Below are 20,980 nucleotides of genomic sequence, written 5' to 3' on the forward strand. Positions count from 1 at the left end.
AAGAGACCCTTTATCAGGGAATGTAGTCATAGGATGAGGCATAATGGTTTTAAACTGAAAGAGGGTAGGTTTAGACTAGATATAAAGAAGAAATTTCTTACAATGAAGGTGGTGAAACACTGGACGAGATTTCCCAGAGATGCGGTAGATGCTCCATCCCTGGAGACATCTTTGAGTGACCTGGCCTAGTGGGAGGTGTGCCTGCCCATCACAGGGGGGTTGGAACTCGATGACCCTCAGTGTTCCTTCCAACTCTAACCTTCTATGATGCCATGAAAAGTGGGAGGGGGCAGGGTGGAGGGCCACCTCAGGTTGTGGTGCAAGTGTGTTGCCTGGCCTGAGCCTAAGAGGTGAGTGAGTTCATGGGCAGGTTGCTGTAGGTGACCGTACTGCGTATCCTCAGGCAGCTCCTGCTGTTTCCTGAGAGCCTTTGTGAGATTTAGCTGCAGAGGGATGCTCGTGCTTTTGCTTTCCGTGCATTAGCAACAGGCAGAGCTGGATTTTTGTTAGTCATCCTGGGCGAAAATCCAGAAAAGCCGTACTAAACAACGTGCTTTTATTTTGGATTTATACCCAGGCGCTGAGTAGGATTCAACCCACTCCTGCAAAGCTGGTGTTATTCTGCGGTTTGCAGGGTTTATAATAGATAAGTGACATCTTCAAAAATACAGGGCATAGGGGATCTGGGGAAAGGCTCAGAAAGAGCTGGGAGAGTATTGATGCTGCCTACTACAGTTGTAATTGCAACTTAAGGTAGAATTGCTTGGTTGAAATTTGACCAGGGCACGGAGATTTTTTTTAATACGTTTATGGCTGGATCCAGGATCCACTGAAATCAGCAGAAGTCATCCTGCTGTCTTCAATGTGCTTAGGCTCCGAAATGGGGTAACTTTGTGAAAAATTGCAATAATTTTGAGAAGGGCATCGTTTCTGGCAGGTGTGTGGCTTCCTTGGGAAGGGGAAACCTTGACAGGGGTCTTGTCCGAACCCGTGGGAGAATATAGGGAACACCCTAAAAACCTCACTCACAGCAGGTTTTTAGCTGGGAGCAGCCGGTGGAAGGGGAGGAGGTAATCAAACCTTGGTTGCTGCAACGCACAACGTGGTTGCTGGCTTACCCCCTTTGTATGGGAAGGTGTGTGCAGGGTTTAAGTTGCGATAAAAAAGGATATTGTCCTTATTTCCCCACTGCACAGCGTCAGTTTAGGCTGACATGGGCTCGCATATGCTGACTCAAATCTGCCTGGCAGGTTTCTTTTCACAGCTTGGCTTTTATCTTCCTCCTAAAGGTCTCAGCGTGGGGAAATAAAGGGACAAAATGCAATCGGGGATGGAGAAAGTGAATCCAGTAGAGAGAGGGATGCTCAGAGCATCTATTCTAAAGCCATTAAGTTGGGCACTGAGTGCACAGTCACGTACCAAGGTCCCTTACAATTTGAACAGGTCTCTTCCCCGTATTATGCTGACAGTAACCGACTGCTGCAGCCCTTGTGATATTGATTAATTCTTTGGCATTTTTCTGCAAAGCTTTAAATTCCTCACCCAGCAGCCTTTCAGCTGGGAGACTCAACTGAAAGGTGTGGTGGGTCCCACTGCTGTGGGGGGAGGAGGAAGAGGGAGGGAGATGTGGCTTTTGTAGTAAAAAGATCCTTGTTGCCTAGGAAAACTTTAATGAACCCAACCCTTTGGGTCGCATCTCTCATTTAGACATATCTTTTAGCCAAACTGTGAAGTACCTGTTAACAAAAACCCCTAAGTATTTACTAGAAGTTTCCCTTGATGCTTTCACAGCTGGAGCAGATGCAAGGGGAAAAGTACCCTGTTCTTGAATCCTGCAAGGAGGCAACAATGCTGAAATGTTAAAATGATGCAAAGCAAACATGAAGAGATGTCTCAGAGCTCTTCCTGAGCCTGGGTCCTGTAGAATCTGAGAGAGTGAACTGTGTGACACCAGTTCTGCTAAAAAAATCAAGGAGCAGATGCTCAAATGCCCTTGACTTCCACTGAGGAACCTCTATGCTTTCTGCAGAACTTCCCATCCCGTTTGAGCCTGGGAGCTTGCCCAGAAGCTTGCGGGTTATCGGAGTGCATAGCTGCCTTTCTGGGAGAGAAGGGTGTTGGGCAATGTAGCTGATAACTAGGAGGATCTACCTATGAAATCCGAGGTCAGAGCACCAAGGATATCAGGGGGAAGGTGTATTCCCCTGTGGTCCCCCATGTCCTGCTTAACTCCCCTCTTCTCCTACCTCGTTTTTGCAAGGGCATGACTTGGGAGTGTTTGTGGCTTGCCAGAAAGTTAGTCACTGGGTCCTGAAGGCTCTGGCTCTCCTTAAGCACTGTACATAGAGCTGAAGTTTTGTCTTGCTTGGTGTCTAAGTTGAATGCCACGCTCTGTGTCCCTCTGGTTCACAACTGCAGAAAGGTGGGAACATGCTGTGTGGGAATTCCCATGTTCCTGGAGTCAGTGACAGCAGATAGGGAACAACAAAGCTCATTCTGGGCAAAACGGCCTGTTTTGCTGGATGGGGATCTTCATAAGCAAACTTGCTAATTCTTTCCATGGAGACTTCACCAATTTGTGGTAGCTCCTTCGAGGAACAGGAAAAGTCAACTGTAATTTCTGATTATGCTGTTGACAAGGGTGCATCTGATTCCATCCCTGACCTTGAATAACCGTAGTTGTAGAGAGGGCAGCTCACAATGTTTGATTAATTCCTGCTGGCATGTTTTATTTCAAATGCAAAACATTTTGAGATTAAAATAAATGTTACTGGTTGCATGATGCATTAAGCTTATGATTTATTTATTTTTTTTAACTCGATCCTATAATACTGCAACTTTAATGGATAAATGCTAATCTCTCCTTTGGGTGATTACAGATGCTTTGTGTATTGTTACACAATCTAAAGGAAACCTTTCTTTTTTTTTCTCCCTCTTTCTTTTCCCTTTCTCTTCCTCCCTCCCTTTCCCCTCCCTAGGTGATTCTCATTCTGACAAAGCTCTACGACTTCAACTTGGGGAGTGTTACGGAGAGCTCGCTGTGGAGGTAAGTGGATTATAGAAATCACAGCCACTGGTGTGGAAGGGTTGCACTGTGTCTCTTGTAAAACTGGATGCTGGGTGATGGGAGGAGACAGGAGGGAATCTGAGATAACTGGAGTTGTCTTTTGGAAAAGGGACACAAGATTATAAACACATTGCTTGAATGAAGTGGGGTCTGCAAACAAGAGGGTTTCTTGATGTACAGGTATTTTCCTGGCACACAGAGGAGCTTGGTTTCATTCTTGCCCTTGAGCATCCTTAGACAAGTGTCTTCATCCCTCAGTCTCTGCTGTGAGGCTGGGAATGAGAATAGTCTTTATAGTCTCTGTAGATGGTACATGCTTTCTGGAAGAGTGTCCAAGATGGTGTACCACACACTGCATGATACGATCTTAGCTGATCATAGAATCATATGGGGTTGGAAGGGACCTCTGGAGATCATCAAGTCCAACCCCTCCACTGGAGTGGGTCTGCCTAGAGCAGGTTGCATAGGATCTTGTCCACGTGGTTTTTGAATGTCTCCAGAGGAGGAGATTCCACCACCTCTCTGGGCAGCCTGTTCCAGTGCTCTACCACCCTCACAGTAAAGAAGTTCCTCCTCGTGTTTAGGTGGAACTTCTTATACTCAGGTTTGTGCCCGTTATCTCTTGTCCTGTCACTGGGCACCATTGAGAAAAGACCAGCCCTGTCCTCCTGACTCCCTCCCTTTATTTATAAGCACGATCAGATCCCCCCTCAGCCTTCTCTTCTCTAGACTAAAAGGACCCAACTCAGCCTTTCCTCGTAAGAGAGATGCTCCAGGCATCTTAGCCATGGTCTTAGCCGTGTTCCTCAGCCCTGTGAGCTGAGATGGTCATCTTGGCAGTGAGTCTGTGTTGCCTTGGGCTGTAAGGATGGTAGCCACAAAAGGACTAGAAATATGACAGTGAGGTGCTGGTGTCTTCTCCATTATGGATAGATTCAGATGTGTGGTGTACCTGCCATGCATGGGAGGTGGAGGTTCCTGGCCTGGGGAAGCACTCTGCTGGAGAGAGTGTGTGTTTGAAAGCGTGTGTGTTTAATAAATTAATAAAGGGTATGCCTTTAATAGAATTTTTATTAGGTTTTTTTTTTTTTTTACCCTAAGTACAAATTTAAAAAAAAAAAAGGCAGCCAGGGGCTGGAGGAGAGCAAGTGCCTTGTGTCAGATTTACCTGTTGTCCTGCAGCTATTGCACAACCTGCTGAAAGTGGAGTTGGTGGAACTGTCAATGTGTTGTAGCCATTGCTCTGGGTGGGAGCAGCTTCTCGGCAGATGGTCTCTCATACTCCTTTCTTCCCAGCTAATTTAAAAGCCCCTGTTTGGAGCAGACTATCGGCATGTGGTGCGGGTTTATTCCTGTTAATGTATTTAAGGGTTAATTGTTCAGTAGAGCTCTTGAAACTTCTCAATTTGCACAGTACTTCCAAAGCCTAATTGCACTGTACCATGGAAATCTGCAAAAGTATAAATAACCGCGCAGCTAATAAGAGAGAACACAGTCATTTCCACTTACCCTGGTACTTTTCAAGGTATTAAAGCCTTGAAAAACTTTTGCCTCTTTACCTAACAAGTACAAATGGCACTGTGATTGTACTTTAAATGTAATTGCCAGGCAATCTGCTCTGCATAAATAATGTAACAGGCAGGCAAATCCTGTCCTAATACCGAACTCACAGCAGCACCTGAGCTCTGCAGAAAGGTAATAGCAGCATCCCTTTTGGAGTATTCCCAGAGTGACAGAAACGTAGTTCATCATCAGTACAACCAAATGCATCTGGTACTCAGCCAGCTGGGGAAACACACTGATAGGTGAGGGTGTTTCAGTGTGTTCTGGAACATTTCTGCATCTTTTCTGCAGTGGAATAGGACCTAGAGACTTAGGAGGTTCTGACTTCTCAACCTCTCTGAGTTGTCTTCCAAGGTCTGGGAGGAAAGCTCAGGGTAGGAGCTAGTAGGTAGAGCTCCTGAGCTCTAAACCTCGGTTTCCTACCTGGAAAATTCAGGATGAAGCCAACAACAGTACTTCATCGGGGAGTGTAGAGTCTTAGAGAAGGCTATGAGTTCCTTTGGAAAGGACATTGTAGAAATGCAAATAGATACTAAGTGGAAGCAATCAGTCAGGAGAAAGACTCCTTTTCTCAAGATTTTCTGTTCTATGTGCACACTAAGGCCTCTGAATCTTTGCATTATTTAAATCAGTGCTTTTCAATATTTTCTTTTAATTTTTGGGACCCTGAAAATTTCAAAAGGAGGATCTGTCTTTGCAGAGTGAATTTAAGCCTTCTGGCAGTAAGTTTGCTTTCCTTAGTTACTCTTTGTAGACTCCTTCAAAGCCATCTTTGAGCTCCCAAAACTGGTGGGTCACAAACTAAATGCAGCTATCAAGCAATGATCAGGAGGAGGTCTGGACGTTTTGTTTTTTTTTTTCCCCTTTTCTTGTTTTCTGGGAATACGATACATCCTTTCTGCTAACCAGGATTATTGTCCATCTGAGCAGCAGTACTGTGTGATATCTATTCTGAACGCTTGGCAAACACAGTTGCTTCCACAAGAGAGGAGTGGCTTTTGTGGCAGAGAGCAATGAATCACACGGCAGTGCTTCAAAGGATGCTCAGATAGAGCAGAGTGCAATGCAATCTCCAAATATCATCTTGCCTCCGCTTGCTTCATGCATCAAAAGCTGCTTCTCAGTTCCCCCTGGGTTATAGCATGAGAGGCTTCTTTTAATGGAAAACTGAATTGCCATATAAGAGAAATTTCTAATCCCTGCATCTAAATACAAAGACAAGTAAATCAATGAGAAAACATCCTGAATGTAATTAAAGGGAGCAAGAGCAAGAGAGGAAAATTAAAAGTTACGTTGGAAGCTGCTCCTGTATCAGGCTGATACGAGTTTAGACAGAGGAAATTCTGCTCAGCATTTGAATTCAGGAACACAGGCATTGCTCTAATAAGCAAATCCATGCTTCTGGGGCCCCTCCAAAAGAAAGAAATCACAGAAAAAAGGTCTCTGTTTCTACCGAGGCAGCCAGCTTCAAGGAGAAGACACACATACACACACCCTCAGTCACACTCCTCTTCTTTGTGAATGCTCTATCTCTTCTTGGTCACCAGAGATCAATGTCAATTGTGGTTTGGATTTTTGTTTTTCCCTCCAATGGGTGACCATTTTGCTCCTATGAGAGGAAGCTACTTTATTCTGATGGCGCGAGACATCGGAATTCGTGGGGAGAGGTCTTTTCATAGGTTGGCAAATAAAAATGTAAAAATGATTTAATTGTTTAAGCTTTTCAGGCATGCAAACCCTTCATCACTTCTTATTGCCTGGCAAAATACAAAATATCTAACCGGGTAGCTGAGAATCCAGCTACCTCCTGCTTGCTTTAAGTGAAAATTGGTTTAAGGGTTGCACATATGCTTTCTGTAGAATTTCTCGCCGTCCCCCCTTCTTATCCACCAACAGCAGAAAAACTCTTAATCTGTGAATTTATATGGTCCAGGACGAGGGTCCCTGGCCCTACAGAATCCAACTTCACTGCCCATGGTGAGCTGGAAGCACACAGGAGCCATCCATGGTCACATGCGAGCTCTCTCTGGAAGGAGCAGGGGCCAGGCTGCTGCACAGGCATTGTCGTCCAAGAAGACATCTGTTGAACAGAGGAGAATGAGAGGGTTAGATATGCATAAGCAAGAGATGAATGGTTGGGTGGTGGGATTTTTTGGCCTATTTTTTCTGTTGAAAATCTTAGGAAATCTTGTTAGGAGGAGGAGAGAAAGTAAAGTCTATTCATTGGCTTATTTCTTCAAATGTATGGTCAGATCTAGAAGTGTTACAATCACACAGAAATTGTGATAAATGAGTTTTGGTTTCAGGTGTATGTTGTGATCAGGTGTATTACATGGGGAGTTCTGTAGGTTGTGTGGTAGGTAGCGAGTCCTTTCATTAGTTAATCTTGTTGCTGGCCAGTTGTTTCCTTCATGTTGTGAGTGTGAATAAACGGGAGGAGGAATTTATCGAGCTCTTTTTATTATTCTGTGGCCCTTTCAGATTTCACAGGTTTTACAAGCAAAGGAAGAGCCTTGTGAACATTTTCTTGTTTGTTGCTAATCCTGTTTCTTGTTTAAGCTGTACAGTTTTGAGATAGGGCTATGTGAGCGTGCCATTCTGAATAAGTATGTAAAGTTGCTATTGTAATATTTAAAATGTTTTCAACTGTTTCAGGCCAGTGTGGGTTGAGCAGTTATTTCTGCTCAAATAGCTGGAATAAAAGTTTTTCCACTGCTGCTTTTTTTAGTATCCAGGAACAGTTATATTTATTTGGATTGCAGTAGCTAAAAAGACAGCTTCCACCCCAAGGGAGCTTTCAATCTCAGATGGAGACAAAGAGACAACGGGGCGATCCAGCAGACAGAAGTGCAAGGTGGCAGCGTGGTATTTATGATCAATGTGATAGCCAGGACTGCAACACATCAGCTAATTAGGCAGTGGGGAGTAGTTCAGATTTTCTTTCAAAGTGCAAGCACTTGCATGTGTCAGCTCCGAGTCCCCCTGCTACCATTTTACCCCCATTTGATGGGTCCCCTGGTGTTCCCCTCCTCTGGCTGTGGTCCCAGCTAAATTGTCTGATGGTCCATAATGCCGGCCCGTGCATTAACCCATAATCACAACCATGACTGACTCTTTCTGCTTAAGAGGCTAAAATGCTGATGAAGGATTTTTTTCACATATTCTTTCTTGTTTTCCTGTTTATTAACCAAGAAATTATGTTTCCATGGCAGCAGTCAAAAATCCCCAAGCATTTTTTTCACTCTTGTGGCCGCTGTGCCTGAAGAGGTTGGTCTGTTGTTTTAGCCTCAGTGGTGAGTTAAAAAAAAGGCTTTTAGTTTTTTAACAGAGGCAGCTGCAAAACACGGCAGCTGCAACTCCTAACTTGGAGCTAGAGAAGTAAAACCTCTCAGCTTGGTTGCAAGCTGCCTTATGTCTTGCTTTGCTCTTTCATTTAGCTCTGTTTGAATTACCAGAGGGCTTTACATTGTTTCCTCCTTATTTCCTTGCCTCTTTAGCCTTCCACAGTCACCAGACCATCGGCATGTTTCGGTGTACCCCTTGCATTTGTTCCCTTTGCAAAGTTTCACAGCTTGCACTGATTTCTGTGCCCCAGGTGCCTGTGTTGGAAAGGGAGCTGGCTTCAGATAGGGCTGCTCTGGGGGTGTGAAATGGTGAATGTGGTGTGAAATGGTGAATGTGGTGTGAAATGCCACGTCTCCCCTCTGGGAACCAGGGCTTAGTCTCCTTACTGCCTTCTAAGATGGGTGAGTAAGAAGGCAGGGATCAGGAGATTCAATAAGCCTGACACAAATTTCCACATCATTCTCTGTGAAACAAGCTAAACCTGGAAGAGGTTATGCCCCAGCCAGAGCTTCCTTAAAAGAGGCAGAGAGTTATTTAGACTGTGGTGCTGAGAATGGTGACTTCTGATTTGTGCCACAGCCTCTTGCTCAGCACCGGTCAGGCACCATGCATTTTGCCATGGAGCACTGTAGTTTTTCCTGGAATTTGCTGTGTTGAAATGCAGTCTCCAGACAGCCACCACGACCAGCTGACATCTCCCCGCAGTATTGTCAAATTTGATTATATTTATTGTTTTTCACTTTTGTGCTGACAACGTGCATCTTTGATATGTGTTATTTTCGGAGGACTGTATTCAGGCATAAAATTAATGGAGCTGATTTTCAAAGTAGTAATGCTTCCCATTATTGTATCTTATTTGGCATTTTTTAATAACGCTGCAAAGTGCAGAAATCCTGTGCTGATTGAAGAGAAGAGTTTCTCATCTCTGCGATCAGCCATCAGGGCATGGAGAGAAGGAGCCAGCTGGGTGTGCAAGCACATCCCTGACCTCTCTTGGATTTGAAAAACAGAGTGCCCAAAACTTTGGCAACTCCACAGTTGTTCGATAGAGTGTACAAATAGCCTCACTTGATGATGGCTATTTATTTTTTTCAGGCTATGGGAGCCACCTATCAAAATCTCTGTAGTTGAGAGCTGCTAGGTGCAGACTAAGTTTCTACTTCCCCATTTGCTTAGTTCTTCAGCAATAGGTGACTGCAGTGTGAGATGAGAGTTGTTCTCCAGAGCTCCCAGAACCCTGAGTTGCAATTAGTGTGGGTCTTCAGCAGCATCCCAGAATAATGCAGTTCTTGACCTCCTGTATGCTTGCTGGGTTGTCTTTTCCCTACAGAGGAGCCATTCAGTTTACCCTGGCTCCGAGCGGTGTGGCTGTCAGTCACAGATGCCATCTTGGCATGGGAGCCACACTTGAGCTATTTGGGAGAAGCAGGGTAGCAGCATGTTGGCCCACTCCTGAGCTAGCTGCTGCCAAATGAAGATCGTGGCTATTTAATAAAGAGAAGTTCCTTGGCCCAAAGAGCTAGGCAAGTCAATAGCTGTGAAGAATAGAAAACGCAGCATTCTTGAGCCAAGCGAAAAGTTCTTCTTTGGTCTTAGGACTAAGTTTCTGCTTATTTTTGAGAATCAGCTCTTGTTCTCTTGCTCAGGCTGACATACCAGGTTTGGTAGAGGCTCCTGACATGTTGTTGTCCAGCTGCACAAGTGTTGCACCAAGCATCGGAAAATGGGTCCTCGTTAATGAACAGGAGCAAGAGAGAAAGCTTTACAGGTGAAAATATCAGCAAGGAGGGAAATGAATGGGTAAAGGGCATTGCATTAAGTTACGCTGTAGGGATGCTAAATGTTCACAAAAGAATGTACATACAATGGCTTTTCTGTGCTCTTTTCATAGCTATTAAGAGCGTTAAGGGGGTGACAAGTTTCTTTTGCTGGTTTAGGGGCGTATCTGTGACAAGAATGCGAGAAGTCGCTGGTTGTCAGATGGTGATAACCATTGACCACCTTATCCCACTGTATAAGTGAAGCCATTTGAAGTAACTAATTATGACCTGATTCAAAATGCTTTTTGGGTTTGAGGTTCATTATCCGTCCAATTATGGCTTTCCAAAGACCTAAACAAGTCTTTTATTGTGGACTTCAGGAATTGTATCTAAGGGATTGCTTTGATTTGCTTGGGCTGTGTGGCTCAATATGAAGGCCCATGGGAATTAAAGAAAAGAAAATAAAAGAAAGAAAATTAAAGGAGTGGAACAGAATGAGCCATAGGTTTAGCCCTCCTTGAATGACCCAGACAGTCCCAGGTGTTGTCCAGAGCATCCATTCTTTACAGTTCAGAATGGAAGGAGATGCTGTCATTGCAACAGATGGATAACGTGAGTTAAAACTGTTTTAAATGCTTTTTTTTGGAACAAATCATGACAATTATTAGGCTTATTATTAAATTCAAGACTACATTTTAGAGTTAGGTAAACTCAGTTATGGTAATAAAAATAAGACCTCATTCTTTACTTCCTTATTTCATTCTTTAAGTATACATCTAGGTTCTGGAGAGAAGTTTCATTTATCTCCATTTTGTTGCTTCCCTGGTCCTAGTATATCCCACAAGATTTTCCCTCAGAGGAATAGTAAGGTTCACACCTCTACTTTCTGATGGTTCCTTGCTTTAACAAGCAGTGACATTAATGTTGCCTCAGAGATGGAGGGGACCAAGGTGGGGGGCAATGCAAAATCACGTGTGAAGCAGCAGCCTAGCAAGTGTGAGTCTAAAAGCCTTTCTGTGTGGCTTGGGGTGGTGTGTAGATTGAAGTCCTACCTTTGCTTATTAAGATGCCTTACTCATCTTGTTTCATGAAGCTCATTTGTCTTCCGTGAACCAGCCTTCTGGCTGGTCCATTTGTTGTGTCTCTTAATTGCTCCGTCAATGACCTTTCTGTGGGGGCGGGGATATCATCAGACAGGGGACCTTTTGGATTTATTAATTTTTTGTTTGCCAAGAAAGCTCTGAGACTAATTGCCAAGACTTCCCAGAAGATATTAGTTTACAAATTTTAATGACACTTATGATTTATTAATGTGCTTCCCCCTGCATCTGCTCATCCCTATTCCTTGGTGGAATTCCTGCTGAATCGGAGAGAATTAATAAAAACGGAACTGCAGATTGTGACGGTGTTTTAGCTAGGCTCTTAATTAAAAACTTTTACCCGTGTTCAGAGTGCTTTATTCATATCTGTGATTCTCTGCAGACGGGGATAAGTCTTGGCTTTGGCTACGTTCTGCTCCAGAATCTTGATTTGGTGAGGGTGTCACACGGCAGTCCATGGTGGTGGCACAGAGGTTCACGTTTATGTGTGCGTGTAACTCACTATTCAACATGTGCTACACGTTCCTGTTCTGTGCTTCATCTACGGATCTTTTGGAGCTTCAAAGTGAAAGCTTTGCTGAAGTTGTCAACCTTCAAACGTGTGGCTGTGGGAGGACTGGGCTGGTCACTAGTGATGGATGCTGCAGATACATTTGTGTGAGGAACATGTTAAGTAAATAGTTCTAGGAAGGTCATGTGGTTGTACATCAGTTTTGATCTCATAGATAACTGGGTTATTGGGATGTTCCTGTTAATAGGTAGGCCTGGGAATTTTCGGATACATCTTGTTTTCTGGCTGGAGAGAGGGAAGCAAGAAGAAAAGGCTATTTATCAAGGTCCAAACTTTTTGAGGGAATGTTCTTAGGGCAAGTGTGGAATTCCAGATGAAATGTAAAGGACAAAAGTAAACTCTGTTTTGTTTTCATTTTCCGTGTTGCACATGACAGTGCCAACCAGCCATTTCTCTTTTCCTCTCTCCCTTGTAACTGTTGAATTAGTTATGTTCCACAAGAGAGCTCCAACAGGAGAGACTGCGAATCTCTTCAGGGAGAGACTCATGCTAATCTTATGTGTGGAAGATCCAAGTTCAAGCCCTTGCTTTGACTAAGTATTAAGGGAAGAGCTTTTTTATTCCGCAAGTAATTAAATAGTGTAACTCATTGCTACAGGATGTTGTGAGGCAGAAATAATAAAAGTGTAAATGGATTTCAAAAGGGGATTCAATGAATTAATGGAGGGGATTCAATGGAATTAATGGTGGCTGTTAAATATGATAGCGTGGCAGTAGCCTGTGGCTTACATTAATTATTTTATGATATAACATTCAAGGAGCAGAGAGGTCTACAGCTTTTGGATCAGTGTTTCAGAAACGTCATCCATTTTTTGTTATCTGTTCTTCAGCAGTGAGTTATTGATGCTTCAGTTGTTCTAATGGAATAACTGGGATTGCGCTGGAAACATGATATGCCACCATATTTTAGTGCTTTTGGGATTTGGAGACCTTGAAGTTAAAAGAGTTGGGGAAGAAATCATGGGAAGAATCATGCTGTCTTTTATCTCTGCCTTATACTCTTCCTGGAATGTTCTGTGGCAGATTAGCAGGCAATACAAATTTTTCATCTGATCTACTGTGGCTGTCTTACTCAGCCCAGGGATTTGAGTCTTCTACACCACAGGTAGGTTCTCCATCCATTGCCCAACTGGTGACTGGCTTGGATGCTGTCACATTTTCTTAGTAAAGCTATTTTATTGGACAAAAAGCATACTTTGTAGTTTAAAAAAAAAAAACACCCAACCAACCAGTCAAAACAAAAAAGGAACCTCCCCAACCAACAAAAGCCCAGACTATCTCTGATGTAATTTAATTTTCTAGCCAGCCCTTTCAGGGACACAACTGAGTGTCACAATGGAAACTTAAACCTCTTCAGATCTCTAGTCTTTTCCATTCCAGAAAACTAGATGAAGGAATGGGAATTTAGGAAATGTAATGCTAAAAATGTTTCTGGTGTTGATACAATCATGAGGATCTTGGTGTGAATTAATGAAATTTGTTGTGGGGGAAAAAATAGTTGTTTTAGGGAGCTGGAAGATACGTTTGCTGCTGCTTTTACAGGTTCTATATGCTACATTTAATATAGTTTTTCTGTTCTTGTTAATTAATTTCTTTCACATGAGCTCCTCAAGAAGTGAGATATCCTATCTCATCAGAAATGAATTTTGAGCTCAGGACATGTTCCCAGGCATTTAGACTAAGGGCTTTGGTGGAGAAGGTCAGAGAAAAGATTTTTCCAAAAGCAAATGTGTTTTTGAAGCATCACAGTCCCTATGAAGTCATCTTGTCAGGGATGGCAGGTAAAGTATGTTTGTAGTGCTTTGCCTGCTTGTTTAGAAAAGAAGCAAGGCGGCATTCAGGAGGGAGTTTGTAGCCAAGAACCTGCTGTTGCAGATCCTGTGGGTGTTGAGACTGTTGCTGCATCAGCAAAGCTGCATCTGTTAACAGGAATTGGCTATTGCATCTCTTCTTTATCATTTGGAGCAGCAATTCCATTGCTCTCATTAGAGAGCTGCTCCTTTTGTTGAGTTATCTCATCTTACATTCTAATTAGATTTGGATGCCGACTGCAAAACTTTTTGCAGGAAGCCACACTTAAAGATGAATTTGTTTTGGCTTTACTAATGTCTTTTTTTTCTGATCGCTCCTTACTGTGCAGAGGAGTTTCGTTGGCACAGATCACTAGTGGATGCATTCAACGTGGATACGTGCCAATATTAATGAAAACCACACATTAAATTAACTTCTAAATATGCAAATAGATAATTGTAAAATAAGAACTTTCGTAAGAAATTACATAAGAACTTTCTTACTAGATCCGATCTAGTAGGACTTGGAAAGCTTGAAAAGAGATGCTCAGAAAAGAATATGATAAAAATCTTATACAAGAATTACATAGATTGGGTGCTTACTAAAGCAAGTGGGTGGAGCATCTGTCATGAGGAAAGGCTGGGAGCTGGGACTGCTTAGCCTGGAGGAGAGATGATGTGTGTGTGATCCCACCAATGTGTGCAAATATGTGAAGTGAGAAGAAATTTTTAAAGACGGAACTGGGCTCTTTTCAGTGATTCCCAGTGACAGGACAAGAGACAGTGAATGGGCAAAAAACTGAAACTCAGGAGGTTCCTTTTGAATATCAGGAAACCTTTTTTACTGTGCAGGTGACTGAGTGCTGTCACAGGTTGCCCAGGGAGGCTCTGGAGTTCTCCATCTTTGGAGATATTCAAAAGCCATCTGGACTTGGGCCTTGGCAATTGGCTCTAGGTGGCCCTGCTTGAGTGGAGAGTTGGACCAAATGAGCTCCAGAGGTCCTTTCCAACCTCAACCATTCTGTAAAGAATAAAAGAGCATTGGATGAAGGTTCAGAACAAGTAGAAGAATTTAGTTCTTAGGACACCATGTAGTTAATCTGTGGATCTCTGTGCCAGAACATGTTTTGGTAGGTAAAGTTCACATGGGTTCAAGTGGAGTCTAGACAAGTTCCTAGAAGAAAAAAAAAAAAAAAAAGTCTCACAAGGATTATATTACATGCAGAGACTTTATTTGTGGCTCAGAAAGTCCCCTGGCCTCTGATCCCTCATGGCTGGATGAGGAGCCAGCAGGTTCTTGCACTGAGCAGCTTCTGTGTTGGTGCCACCTCATGGTTTGCTGTGGGATGCGGTTCCCCAGTCCACACTAAGCCCAGGCTTTGTGTCAGCTCACATGATTTGTTTCTCTTTGAGTGAGCTGTTCTTCTCCTTTCTTTTCCCCTCTCCCTCCTCCCTCGACTTTTCTTTTCTTTCCAATTAGGCTTGGGACCAAGTCGTATAAATCTTTGATGCCTTGTACTGTGGCTGATAGAATTTAGTACTTTAACATGGGTTGTGTCTGTTTATATTGGTGTTTTATTATGTTGTGTGCTTTTTTTTTTTTCCCCCTCAAATGCACTGCCATTTTATAATGGCCATAAATAATCTGAAGGATGGAGAAAAATTGTTAAAAAACGTGCAAGAAATCCTTCCATCTTCCTTTTAGTCTGGTCTGTCTCTCTCATTATCTCTCTGGTACATTCATTAGGCTTCTAATGAAGTTTATAAGTGCGTAGTATCAAGCGGTCACTTCTCCAAATAATATTTATGAAAGGCTACAATCCCCCAGCCTGGAAGGCAGCTTTTGATTTATTTACTTACCACATGTTCTTCATCTGTAAAATCTGTCAGCCCCGTTCTTTTACAGTATATGCCTGACCAAGTGAAAATGAAAGCTCCTGTAAACTACTACATCTTAGGAAGCTGGTGCACTTCCACTTGTAGGGTTTCTGCCTCTGAATAGGAACTGTAAAAGGTTAGTGAGGCCATTCTGTAACCAGATTATTAGGGGTTGTTTCTGGGTCTTTGATGGCCAGTTACTTTAGAGAATTACCTCTGTAAATATTAGTACTTGCTGGTATCCAGTTATCCCTGAAGCTTTGCTGTCCAGATGCCTGAATCTGGCATCGGGCTCTCAGCAGGAGCCGGGTGTTCAGCATCCTGCAGGTCTGGCCAGGGATGCCCATGTGGCTCTGTACTGGAATGCCTGGGGGATATGACCCTGGGATAAATCTAAGAATATTGTATGGCATCTGTAACAGGACTGTTACATTTTCTTTTATGGATCTTGTAGTCTAGCTCAGAGGATCTGAGAGGAAGATGATAGTAGGAGATGAGTTACGGGAAGGTGGCTGGATTGGTAATGCAACCATTACTGCCAACTTTTCCCCCAAAGTCAGGTAGTGGTTTTACCCAGAGGTGAGAGGCACTCTATGAACTTTCCTGAGTGAGTTCTGGTGCGTTTGAGATGCAACTGTCCCCAGCTCTCTGTAACTGCTGCCGGGGGCGTGGGGCTTCACAGTGGCGTTGGCTGGGCTGAACGGATGTGTGCAGCTCGGCCGTGCACCTTCACAGGGTCTTGGCATGGGCTCACCTGCCTTGGGCTCTGAGTTCATACACTGTGCTGTGCGGGGCAGGCAAGCAATAAGCTGGTAGTATCATCTGTGATTACCAGTTTTTACAAGCCCTGGGATGTCCAAAAACCACCTGGGGAGAGGTATGCAGAAAGGAAGAGCAGCCTGTCTCTGGGATGTAGGTTCAGGCTTTATGGGGCGTCTGAAGACCACATGGAAAGAGAGATGTACGTGGAGTCAGTCCTCTTGCACCTCTTTCTCTGAAATGATAGAGATTGTAATAGGAAAAGAAGCCTGGTTGTTTATTATTGGTCCTGGAATGAGAAGAACAAACAGCAGGTTCAGAACAGAAGTGGGGAACAGTCTGGGGAAGTGGAGTCCACACACAGGGAATAGGTCCCAGGGCCTGGTGTGGGAGCAGGAGGATCGTACAGCTTCCATCAGTGCCAAAGGATGTATGAGTTCCCTGAGGACTTCAGCAGACGATGATCCATCTGTGGATCTTGTGTAATTACTTCAGGGATGGCAGACAAGCTGTTGACCTTGAGGTGCCCCAGACACGGGTCTCTCTAAAGCCAGTGTGTGGGAGGGCTTGTCCTTTCTTTGGGTTACTTGCAGCCATAAGCGTGGATGAGGAAAAGCAAGGCAGTAAGATCATCTGTTAAAATGTAAGGTTTTAGATATAATGTTATATTGCTATAGAGTAGTTTAAGCTACAGAGTAAGCAGTAGACCATGGCACATCATTCAGTGTGCCTCTAGCAGAGTAGAGAATAAATGTCCCATGGAAGATTAAAATCCCATTGGTTCTATTATCTGTAACCAATAAAGGTAAAAGGGATGTCTATGAGGAATACAGAGTTAACACAGCACATTTAGCTTTGTACCCACAAGCGCACAATTTCTATTTTGTACAAGGCACAGGAAACAAAGCAAGACAAGCTTTGGGTTTTTTGGGACTGTGGTGGACCATCTGCCTCTCTGAGGACTTTGGGGGGGGTGGTCTGCACCACGTAGGGGCTGAAGGGTGTTAGTTACACTACCTGAAAGCTTCCTGTCTTGTCCTATGGTGGTTTAATGGTGATGAGCACAAGTCTGGCTATGTAACAGGACAGGAGATATATAAAAAGCCTGTATTTCTTCTTTGCATAGTGACAGTGTGTGTGGTTTGCTTGGGGGACAGATGAGGGTGAAGGTAAGTAGTCTGTTGTCTAGCTTAGTTGTTTAGCTGTATCTGATCCAAACAGGGTGCACGCACCCTGGTGACTGTGATTCATCATGGAATGTCCTCTATTGCCCAACACAGCAGAAGAATCAGAGTTGTGACTGCAGACATGGCAATAGTACTTTCCCTTGGTGTGCAACAGCAGAATTGTCCTCCTTGTGTCTCTCTGCTTCCAGAATGTCACTGGACATGGCACTTTGCAAGCACACCTACCTGAAAAATCAGGCAGTTGGTTCGGTGCTTGCAGTGCTGGGAGCTTTGGAACCATGCTTGGTGGTGGCATCGCTGAGTAGCTCAGGTCTTGTGGAAAAGTGGGTTCTTGAATTCTTCAGCGCAGATGTTCCACCTTTCTATTGCTAAAGCCTTTGTATCGCTTGCAGGAAGCAAAGGGCTTCTTTCTTGAACTACCTTTATCTCAGCTTCACTGGTCACTGTGTTCACTCTCATCCTGTGCAACAAAACCCATTACAAATGCTGCAGTAGGCTGTGTTGCAAACTCTTATCTTTAAAAAATGACATTCATAAAGGTTAATAATTGGAATGAGCTCTGGCAGTTACTAATTAGCACCATTACACAATCAGCTCACATTCTGGCAGCATTAGGCATACTTAATCAGTCAATTATCATTGATCTCGAAAAGTGCTGCTCTAAAGTTAGCATAAGGTGCCTTTGTGAGCGGAGGGAGGGAATTTGACACCACCACAGTGGTCAGGCTGCTGGGAGCGTGTGGTTTGAGGGACCAGTGTTGTGTACCTGATTGTGACGGATGGATCTGAATTAGAAATCAGATGGTCTAGACTCACCTTCAAACAGAGGTGTAAATGGGTCCCACCACTGTCTCTCCTTGCCATTTCAAACAGCAGGGGCGTTCAGGGAGAGAGCTGACTTTAGGGAAAAATGGGTTTAATGGCTTCAGTGAATTTCAGTTAATGGGATGACTTACAAGCTTTCCAAAGGACAGCTGGAGTGTGAGGCATTTTTTCTCCCCTTGTTTTTATATTTCTTCCTGTGATTAATACTTCTCGAGGTAAGGAAGTTGCAAACAAGATGGGAAGGCACGGGATTTCCCGTTAGAAGTGTTGCATAAAGTGATCTTAGTCTCATGAATCTTGATGTTATGACTACTTTGTGCTCTCAGAAACTCAGAGGAGTGGAGCCTTTGCTGTTCATGCTGGCTTAGGGTGCAGAGGGAGCAGCCCTGGCTGCTGCACTCAATGCCTTTGGTTTTCCAGCCAGTGTTTTTGCTCTTCCCAACTTGAGTGTGGGCAGCACATGCATCTCTTGTAAAACCATCTGTTGTTTGTGCCTGGTCAGGAAGGTGTGCAGTGATGTGTGGCCCACGCAGGCGAGGATGGTGGCTACGGTCCAGTGTGGGAAGGAGATTTTCCAGATCTCTGTATGCAAAATGAGTGTGTGGAGCACAGAGGTGTCAGGGCTGATGTGTTGGTCTCTGCTCTTTGTTGCTTCACTTCTGTAATTCTGTTTTTGACTGTTTAAGATGTGGTCATCAATGCATACAAATTCACAGCGAATTGCATACGTCTGGATAGAATGGGAACTTCATCATTGAGATGCTGGAGTGGCAGGGGAGTTCAGGATACTGTGAGAGTAAAGAAACTTGCGTAGGTGAAAGGGCCAGGAAAAACGTAAGCTGTACTTGATTCCCCTTTGGAATTTAGTCCAGGGCCTCTGTATATTTAGGACAAGGAAAAATGCATTGTTGTGATTATTTTGGAGTGCATTTTTAACCTTCCTCTCTCTCCTGCTGCTTATTCTCTGGAACTTTTCATTGTGGGCAAATGATCCAGAAAAAAGTCTGGTTAGAATCTTACAGGCTGGATGCTTCCCAAAAACCTTTTTGTTTCTGTGCAACAGAAGTCTGAGGATACACTTCAGGGCCAACTGAAGTCAGAAGTACATTGATTTCTTTCTGTAGGTCTACACTTTTGCCTTTGCTCTTGGCAAAAATCTGTAAGGGATCTTGGGAGTAGGCACAAGAAAACACATGTCAGAAGGTCAATTCTGCCTCCCGTTTTTGCAAAAAAATTAGCCCAATGCAAAGGGCTTTGTTTAAAAGCTACTTTCCCATATACCTGATGCCAGAAGCAGTATAAAGTGAGTACAAGCACTAGCCATCCAGGTCCCTAAAATTTCCTTGCCTGCTATCAAATTTATTTGTAAAACGGTGCCCACATATCACGAAAAGGCTCACAGGTTACTGCTTTGTGTACGTCCATCAGAGTTTAGTCCTCAATAATTCAATGTTGTTGATGATACAAATTGGAGGGCTAAGGTTCACCTGAGCCGGAAATGCTTCTCAGAAGGGTAAAGGAAGCTTGGTAGAAGAAACATGAAGAATCTGAGTATGACTAGGGATTGTACAAAGATTATTTAACCTGGAGAGAGGAGATATGTAGAGGAACCTATTTTAGATGTAGGTCACTAATGTAGGGTCCAAATTAATAGAATCATAGAATTGTTTAGGTCGGAATAGACATTTAAGATCATCAAGTCCAACTGTTAACCATTAATTTGAGAGGTTGGACTCGATGACATTTAAAGATTCCTTCCAACCCAAGCTATTTATGATTCTAAGGAAGTCAGAGTATTTCCAGGCATTTTTCCAGACTTTGGGTCAGGCCTTGTAAAAGTAATGGAAAACATGTCTTCATGTGTCAGGTACTTAGCCTGAGAAACTCCCCTGAGCAAATCCTGGGGCAGCCCTGTGGAAATCTGTGTCACTGGTAAGAGCTGCTGCTTGGGCTGGGAGCCAAGGCAGGGCTCTGGCTCTGGGTGCAAACGCTGTGCTACATCAGGCAGGGATTTCCTCTCAGTGCCTCCAGTGATGCATAACCTGCATGGGGTCTTCTGGAGGTGATAGATACTCTTTGAGAAATGTGCAAGACTCAGGACTAGTGTTCTGCTGTTTGACAAATGATGCCTTCTGTGGTGGTAAATGACATCAGCCATGGGGTGTGCCTTGTATGGCAGCAAACACTATGGTGACATCTGTAAGTGGAGCTGATTTTAGGAAAGAGGTGCCAAGCTACAGTAGCTTGGTTAAGGAAAAAACAGTTGGACGCCTTGATCTTACAACAGTCCTATTAAGTTTATAAATATATACAGCACAACCATTCCTCCCTCCCCACCCCTTATCCCCTCACGTCCCCCAGTATCTATTCTCCAGATAGTGAATAATTTGCAGCAGTGGAGAGGCAGGTTTTAGAAAAAGCCTTCTCAAAGCTGAGTATGGATTGCTGGGACAGTGGCAAGTCTCCATTTTAAAAGACTTTAGGCACATGCCAGCCAGGCTTCTGAGGTAGATGTCTTGTTCTAGTTAGTTTTGCCTTTTGGAGGGAGGGAGAACATAGAATCATAGAATCATCTAGGTTGGAAGGGACCTTCAAGATCATCTAGTCCAACCATCAACCGAACTCTGACAAAAAAACCCATCACTAAACCACGTGCCCCCAGCACCATTGAAGGCTTTTTCTTAACGCTATTTCTATGGTCCATTGATAGGAGAGCTCCCACCCATATTAGAAGCTGCCTATGGAAGGAGCCGAGAGGTTGAATAATTTTTACTTGAGTGCATTCAGTACGTTTTGGGATCTTGTGGCCCATCCTACCCTGTCTTGAAATGTCCCCATTAGAATATCATGCAATGGAATAGTGAAGGCAGCGTGGAAACGGGACAATGTGCAATAACAAGTGTTCCCTTGAGACTGAGGCCATGCTGTCTGCAGAGCATTAGTTCCAGTTTAGATCCCCTCAACAAGCAAAATATTGCACTGCAGATGTGCAGGTTGATAGGTTGCATGGGTCTGATGGCTCGAGAGCATGAAAAATTGTGATCTCACCTCTTTGACCTCCTCCCCAACAATGGAGACCATAGAGGGCAAAAATCAGCAAGATGATGTTGGACCAACACTAGCAACGTGCCAGTG

General features: G+C 43.8%; 1 protein-coding gene across 1 annotated transcript in view; it reads left to right on the plus strand.

The window, feature by feature from the left end:
• SORCS3 (sortilin-related VPS10 domain containing receptor 3) overlaps positions 1-20,980 on the plus strand; it is a 297,321-nt gene that overhangs the window by 92,366 nt on the left and 183,975 nt on the right. The window contains exon 3 of the mRNA XM_014957626.1: positions 2,979-3,046. Coding sequence (XP_014813112.1) covers positions 2,979-3,046 — 68 coding nt within the window. The remainder of the gene's footprint in view (positions 1-2,978; positions 3,047-20,980) is intronic.

This window comes from Calidris pugnax, unplaced genomic scaffold (genome assembly GCF_001431845.1).
Source record: "Calidris pugnax isolate Ruff unplaced genomic scaffold, ASM143184v1 scaffold4, whole genome shotgun sequence".
Lineage (NCBI taxonomy): Eukaryota > Metazoa > Chordata > Aves > Charadriiformes > Scolopacidae > Calidris > Calidris pugnax.